This window comes from Anoplophora glabripennis, unplaced genomic scaffold (assembly GCF_000390285.2).
Source record: "Anoplophora glabripennis isolate ALB-LARVAE unplaced genomic scaffold, Agla_2.0 scaffold1333, whole genome shotgun sequence".
Classification (NCBI taxonomy): domain Eukaryota; kingdom Metazoa; phylum Arthropoda; class Insecta; order Coleoptera; family Cerambycidae; genus Anoplophora; species Anoplophora glabripennis.
The window spans coordinates 1-8,389 of NW_019417419.1; the positions used below are offsets into that span (position 1 = coordinate 1).

Consider the following 8,389-nt stretch of genomic DNA (forward strand, 5'->3'; position numbering starts at 1 on the left):
TTATAATAATTCAAACCATTCAAACTGCCGCTTTTTATCTCCCCTTTCTACATATGGGACATATAGAACACTAGCGCCCTCATATTTTTGTAAGATTTTTGTTTACATGGAGTTCGAGCTCCTTGTGTAGTCTCCATGGTATAAAGGAAGAAGAAGAAAATAACCTAAAATATTAATAATTTATAATACAATTTATTTTACCCTCACTTTCTTGCATATTATTATTATATTAGTGTATACTTTTTTGTGAATAGAAGAGCACGTTAATATTTAAATATATCAAAAAATAATGAATGTATTCAGTGGAGGTTTAAAATTACTTATTACAAGGAATATCTCTAAAGGTATATTAAAAAGATCTGTTGCTTTTAAAAGTGTTCTGTCATTAGATAATTTGTATCCTTCTAGCAGCTTAGAACTGACGACTCCAAATGTGGTAATAATAATAATAATTCTTTATTGTTTCTTTTGATAATGCCCTTTTTTTAAGCCTGTTTGTAAAAGGCATGAGAAGTTCTCTGGTTATATTCCCATAGATGAACTTAATATTACGTATAGCAGGAGTTCTGGTCCAGGAGGACAAAATGTGAACAAAGTTAATACAAAAGTTGATGTAAGATTTCATCTACAATCAGCTAAATGGCTCAATGATGAACTTAAAAATAAACTGTTTGAAAAAGTAAGTTATTAGCTTGGTTTGTAATGTCTTACAAATAGTTTCCAACAGCACCGGACGCAATGGCATTTTATTTGAAACAATGAATTTTGAACATTATGTAAGGATAAGAATGATATCGGAGTACACTTGCATGTGACTGTTGAAAACTGTTTTGGATTGCTCTAGGAACAAAGTTATTATGAACTCAATATATTATGGCATATCTTATGATAAATTCTATGACTAAATTTTGAAATGCTAAAGTAAATAAACATCATATCGCCTGAAATGTAGAAACTATTACATTACATTTTGACAAAACCAAATTGGGCTGCAGTATTATGGCATTTATTGTTACCATGCATCACTGAACCTAAACAGAACATTTCTGGATCACGTTTTAATTATAAAAGATACTCAATGCCTACTGGCACAAATTATTGCTTTATATGTACCTACTGGGATCCACTAATCTGTATGTACAGTGAAAGTATGAGGGAATGCATACAATGTGGGAAAGCATGCAATTTTTCTAATAAAAATAACTAATCATGTGTGAGTTCAATATCACAATATTTGTAAATGTAAATTTGTTTATTAAGTGTTTTATGTGTTTAGATTCATTGATATTTCGAAATGTAAATCCTTACATTTAATTTCAGTTAAAGTCGAAAATAACTAAAGAAGGCTATTTAATATACAAATCAGATCTTACGAGGTCACAGCAATTAAATTTGGCTGATTGTTTGGAGAAGATTAGAAATACCATATATGAATCTGTAATTAAGAAACCAGAACCTTCTCCCGAGACTGAGGAAATAATCAGAAGAAGAATGGAAAAGGCAGCAAAGGAGCGTTTAATGCAGAAAAGACATAAATCTATATTAAAAAATGAAAGAAGAGCACCAGTTGATGTATTATAATAGTTTGTGCAATTTACAGAAATTAAATTTAGATCACCATTCCTCGCTTTTAATAAAAGTTCTTTTGTGACAGAAAGTTGCAAATTAAGGTTCATTTAAATGTATTTCTCCAAAGGACTGTCGGGTTATTAATTAGGTAGATTGGTTAGGCCGGATTATATTTAAGTTATCAGCCAAGTAGAAATTCGAAACAATTATAAATAATAAACTATTCATTATCTACATAATAAGAAAATAAGCATTAATTTTTTCATTACATAGGTTATAAAATAGGAATGAGCCAAAAATTATTAATATGTGAAGGTCATTATAAAAAGCAGGACACCATAACATTACATATTATATTAACAATAAAAACTGTCATTTTAATGAAAAATCGTGTTTTTTGCTTGTATCTTTGTTCCTTTTGGTTGTACAGAAAAATGGTAATACTTTTTTTTTGTTTTTTCGTCTAAGAAACCTACAAAACTAGACGTTGCACGTCAAAAAATATTAATTAGGTCACATGTTGTGGATCAAAAACTATTATTTATGCAAATATTAACTAAATAATTTCACAGTATGCTCCACTAAAGTTGAAGTAGTTCCCGACAAAAGTACGATTACAGATGCGCTGTCAAGTTTGAAGGTTCGCGACCAGATTTTTCGTGGGTAGGCAAACGCGCCTATAACTCCATTGTTTATTGACAAATCTTGACTTTTTTTTTTTTAAATAAAAGGTCCATGCTCTTTCCAAACATATAATAATATGTGGCAAAAGTAGTCATGTCACGCACACAGCATAATTAATTTTGCAAGAGGATTTTTAAAAAAATTCTGGTTGCAAAATTACGTTTCAGTGAAAAATAATAATGAATTATGATAAAATATGTTGAAATCTACCTATAAAAAAATCAGCACTATAAGTAGCGCCCCGTGTCCTGTAGACCGACTGTTAATTCATTTGTTTATAAGGCCATAACTTACAAACTATTCAACTGATAGAGCCCAGGTTTCGCACACCTTATTTGTCAATGAATTACTACAATCTGAAGACGTTTTGACAAAAAGAGCATATAGTGAAATTGTTTATTTAACATTTGCATAAATAATGGTCTTTGGTCCATAACTTGTGAACTAATTAATATTTTTTGACGTGCTATGTCTAGTTTTGTAGGTTTTTTAGACGAAAAAAAAAAGTATTTTACCATTTTTGTCTATGACCAAAAGGAACAAGATTACAAGCAAAAAACGTGATTTTTCATTAAAATTACAGTTTTTATTGTTAATAACTAATACTGCGCAGCGATTTGAGACTATGGGTTGTGCAAAACCATACTTATCGTATCAACTTCAACGGCATCTGTTACGTGGGTGTTATACAATAATGAAAACGTAATATTGACAGTTGGTAGAAGGAAGCGCAAAAACAAACGCTTAGGTGGGGAATTCTGGAAGGAAGCCCAAATAGTTGAAGTGAGAACAGTGTGGAGGGGGAAGCAAGACGATCGGCGGGCAGTGAGGCAAAATAGTGAAAAATCAAAATAGCAGGTAATATTCTCTAAGTACTTTGTTGTTAATTGTTCTATGTAATCTTATGATTGTGATGATTATAGATGTTTAATAATAACAATTCTTCTCTGTATGTTTAGCTACCATTGCTGAGGTAACGGATGCGTCTACTGACTGCCTCTTATTGCTCCTGTTGAGATTTGGTTTGGTCAAAGTCATGCCTAGAAGTGTGGAGTCTATGCAGAACGACGTTTGTCAAAGAAGCATGTTTCATTTGAAACGGTATTGGTCGGAGATTTAGAACTCCTACAGGAAGTTCCTGTTTCTGATGCTTCAAAGAACAATTATTTATAAATTCGACCCGTTATATTCTAGTCCTTATAAGGTACATACCAGACAAACCATTTCCAAATGTTTACACTTTCTGTGACATTAATTCAAATGAAAGGAAAGTCCGTCTTTGTGTGTTGAGAAATATTTCTGAGCCATGTTCGTCTCATCACTATCTTCCAAAGGGGCGTCTGTGCAAAACCATACTTATCGTATCAACTTTGACGTCACCTGTTACATGGATGCTGTATAATAATGAAAACGTAATATTGACAGTTGGTAGAAGGAAGCGCAAAAACAAACGCTTAGGTGGGGAATTATGAAAGGAAGCCTAAATAGTTGAAGTGAGAACAGTGTGGAGATGGGGAGTAAGATGATCAGCGGGCAGTGTGACAAAATTGTGAAAAAGCAAAGTGTTTAACTCGTATTAATTAGCAGCTAATATTCTCTAAGTACTTTATTGTTAATTGTTCTATGTAATCTTATGATTGTGGTGATTATAGATGTTTAATGATAACAATTCTTCTCTGTACGTTTAGCTTCCATTGCTTTATGTTCAAGGGCATATATTTTGCTAAGGTAAAATTGTTACAATTATTATTAACGATTGCCCATTATTTATTACATGTTAAAATATGTATATATTGTCGTGACTGCCCAGGTATTGCAATAACAACTCCTTTGTTTCACATTTAACTTGTTTTATCATGATTACGTTGTTCGAAAAACAAATAATAAAGCATTTCTTGTGCTCACTTTATGTCATACGCATATAAGAGCCTTGTTGAATTTACTAACATTTTCGCCCGTGAGGAATGAATCTGTGAAAAGAATAATTAAATACAAAAAAAGAATTGCTAAAACAGATCTTCCGAAATCTCAACTCATAGCTGGATTGCCTCCCATATGGAACTCCAGTACCTTCCGGCCCTGCCGGCTAACTAACACCAAACGTTTTCAGTTTTACTTGGAAGTGTGTATGCCTAATTCGAGTGAGGTGATATTTAGTGAGACTTTAAATAAGTCGGGTGTTATTTATCATTAGCAAAGGATCTTAATTTATGCCTTTTGTTAGCGGTTCTTTTAGATTTATTTTTGGGTAATTAGAGCAACAATCGTGGGTTTCTCTGCCATGCTCTTTCCCCACAGGAGCTTTAGCCTGGCACTCTCATTTTATATTAAATGGTTGTTAATGTTTTTGTTGTCCTTTCTAATTGTCACGTTTAATTTGAAGACTGTTGTACGTAAATAATAAAGTTAGGTGTATTTACTCTGCTTTTGTTTTAGAAAATTAAACCATACTTCCCCTCTTTAAAGTTAGTAGCCAGCGCCTTCCGGTCAATAAAAAATAGATGTATACAACGTAGGTATTCCTCATGACGATCACATATTTTTGGTCACTACGTTTATATATTTTTTTATCGAACCCGGGGTTGTTATACTACATGGTAAAGTATATCTTCATGTATACCTTTGAACTACTTATAAAAAACATCAATCACTTCAAAGCACAAAATGCCTCTAACCCTAATTTTCAAGAGCTGTTTCTAGCTAGATGAAAAGCTGTTACTGTCTGAACATATTGGCTATGGTATTGACACAGAGATTAGTTTGTCCACTTTTGTTTTCAGTTTTCAAATACAAAAGATAAAAATGTTGGTAATATATATCTAAGATATTTCTTACAACAAATTCAAAAACGACTGAGCAATACAGTAGAAATTTGGTAATTTTACTCTTATCTCGGATAATTTAGATATTCCTTCAGGAGGTAAAGCTCTTGTTTATTCTGTCTCAAATTGCAAATGTGTAACGATTCACATGAAACAGGTAAAATGGCCTTAAAAACAATTCTAATTCAGACATGCAAGACAGGTATGAAAACCCATAGTGGAGAAATTCTGTAGTACAACTACAGGGTGATTCATTAACAATGGGAAATTCGAAAGCTGAAGATACTACACATGAAATGAAAGTAACCAGTGGCTTAAACATGCCTTATCTGAAAGTTGACAGTTTCGTAAATACAGGGTGTTGAGTTAAAATTTTAATTAGTTTTTTGCGATTCTGAAAATATGTAGGTTAAGAACTTGAAAATTTGTGAAAGATGCATGTTGTAAGAAGATATGCCGATATCGTAGACAGCCCAACCGAAAATTGTTTTCACGTCTGTTTAGCAGGGGAAACTGGAAGTTTTAAAGCTCTGGTTCGAACTGTTCAGCATGATGAAGGGATATTGGAATTTGTTGAAGATGATCCAACCACAAGTATAATGAATATTCATTCATTCAATAGATTTCATTTTTTAGAATATATTGAAAATTTCACTTCTAGTAATAACTCACACTACAAGTCACAAGTTCGAAATTGTTCGTTGGTGGCTATTATGAGATTAAAATAAAATGTTAGTAATGAATCGGTCTTTTCAATTAGCTTGTTTACAAAATTTAATATAGCAAGCTTAAAATATCACAAAGCTTAAATCACTGACAACTTGTAAAAAAAAATCATCATAACTTGGTACACTGAAAAAAAGATTATCACTCATTAATCTTACATAAAGTTGATGTTTCTATCTTTAAATCTGTGAATGTATGTTTTCTCCATTTGTTCAAAAAGAAGGAATTGTTTATACATATTTTGTGGGACACATTATGAACTTTATTATAACTGAATATTTATTATACAATTATTATTTTAAACAAAACTTATTTATACGACATATAATTTGAAATAAATATCTACAGTTGTTTAAAATACATCTTTAAATAAGACAAATTAGGATTATAACATATACGACATAAACTTAACCCTTCATAAGAAGAGTTTATTGTTTCACTAAAAGAAAAAACTATATATAACGTCTATTAAAACATAGTACTTTAAGCTAATATGTAATTAAATTCTTGAATTTAATATTTACATTTCTACATACAAAGTTGTTATTTTCTAATATTCGAACTAGGTACCAAATAGGTATATAAAAGAGAAACCAAAATTTCAGATCTATTCAAAACATTCTGATTCATTCGTCAAATTTGTGCATAATAAATACCAGTTTCCTAATGTTTCAATCTCAGCAAATATATTCTTTATGAAAATAAGTAGAAAGTAATAACAGAACAAATCTGGTTGTAAATTTTTCAAATCCAAGATTTTTTTTATACCTATTAGAAACTTACAAAGTATTTCAAATTAAGAATAACATTGCTGTCTCGAAAACTGTCAGATATATGAAAATGATAAAATTGTGGTAGTGTGATTTTGCTGAAATATTTTGCTAAGTTTAGAGATTTCTTGAAAAATATAAAATGTCTGGACATAGCTACATGGAAACCAAACAATGATTCATTTTCACTCCTCATCTCTTAAATGTACACTGTTCAAAGTGATGTTACACCTTTCTAGAACTTTCATTAGTTTCGCAGTTGCACCATTGTCTGATAAACCATATCAGCTGTGCTTATTATAAAGCTGACGTAATAATTGATGTTTCTCTTTTGATTCAAATGATACCTATGTAACTATTTATGATTGTTTCAATACCACTTTAATATATTTGCATGGTTTTTAATAAATTAACAAAGAACAAACCATACCAATCTTATGTTGGAAACAAAATTATGGAGCTGTTGTAAAGTTTGACATATTTTTTAACAACTTTTGCAGTATTCACTAATCCAGTATCTTACAGTTTGGTATACATAAACACTTTATGAGAATTTCTGAATATAAAATTCTAAAAACAAATTTATATGTACATACAAAAATTGTAAAAGGTATTTTCTGGTTCACAGTTTTGCTAAACAGTAACATACTATGTAAAAACATCGATAGGTTTGTATTTAAAAATGAAGTTGATGATGACTGCTGAAAGCAGAAATGTAATAACAAAAATTTGATTTACTTGAATAATGGAGAAAAAGTGGTTTAAAGAATGTTTTACCTTTTTAATAGCCCTGCAAATAAGCCGTGAAAATGATAAATATAATTTACAGAATTTTATTACTTAAAAATGTGCAATATTAAAAATTATTCCTTTCACCTTTCACCTTTCACATTAGAAAACAATTTTTTAAATTTATAAACTCAATAAACTTTATTTTGCCTATAAATTTTTTAAATTTTACAATACAAACTAAAAAGGAATTAAGTAGGTAGTTTCCTAAAATTGAAAATATTGTAAATACATATTTACTTTTTGCTAAAGTTTTAAGTCGTTCTGTTTTAATTCAAAACCATGTGAATATATTTGATTTTGTTTTAGTTTTTTATTTAGTGCCAAATTTCATAAAAATTGGGAATTTTTTTTGGATTCTACATTCCGTCAATCGGTTGGTATCAAATTGCTTGAAAACATATTTGTTGCTAATAATAAAATTAATCTTTTACTCTTTCTGTTCTTCCTTTCAGGGTAAATAGGGTGGAATCATAAATTGTTTGCTCTTTTAAAATATTAGACTTTCTATATATCTCAATCAAAAGTTCACAAAATACGTTCAACCAAAGGAGAGGAACTCAAATGGATCATAATTGAAGCTTGCATTAAATTACTTTCAAAAACTGTTATGAAAAATATTCAAATCCATGTAACATGTACAGAAGTCCGAGAAAAATTTTAGATTCAGGCTACAATTTTTGTTTTTGTATACAATTAAAGGGTTCATCCAATAAAATTCAAAATTATTGTTTAATTTGAAATTCAACATTCAAAAGAACAAATTAATAAACATTTTACATTTAATTTTGATTGCTTACTTTATTTGGGAAGAATAGAATAAAAATCATTAATAACTGATATTTCAAGTATTTTCTAAGTACATACACTGTATGCCACTGAACAAACAAAATTGGTGGCAGAGCATCCCATAAGTCTAGTGTCGCAAAAGTGAGTAGCTATGCCGAAGGATATGTTACGCTGCTTCTTAGACGCATTTCTAGATGGGGTGATTTAATTGTCCCCACAAAGTCCAGATTTCTCTCCACT

At 30.3% G+C, this 8,389-nt stretch overlaps 1 protein-coding gene across 1 annotated transcript; it reads left to right on the forward strand.

Annotated features, from left to right (window-relative positions):
* Window positions 1-161: 161 nt before the first annotated feature.
* On the forward strand, window positions 162-1,805 carry LOC108915715 (peptidyl-tRNA hydrolase ICT1, mitochondrial). Its single transcript, XM_018721829.1, has 3 exons — window positions 162-436; window positions 491-679; window positions 1,321-1,805. Exons 1-3 carry the CDS (start codon window positions 290-292, stop codon window positions 1,579-1,581), a joined length of 597 nt encoding a protein of 198 aa, XP_018577345.1. The 5' UTR covers window positions 162-289; the 3' UTR covers window positions 1,582-1,805.
* Window positions 1,806-8,389: the final 6,584 nt, after the last annotated feature.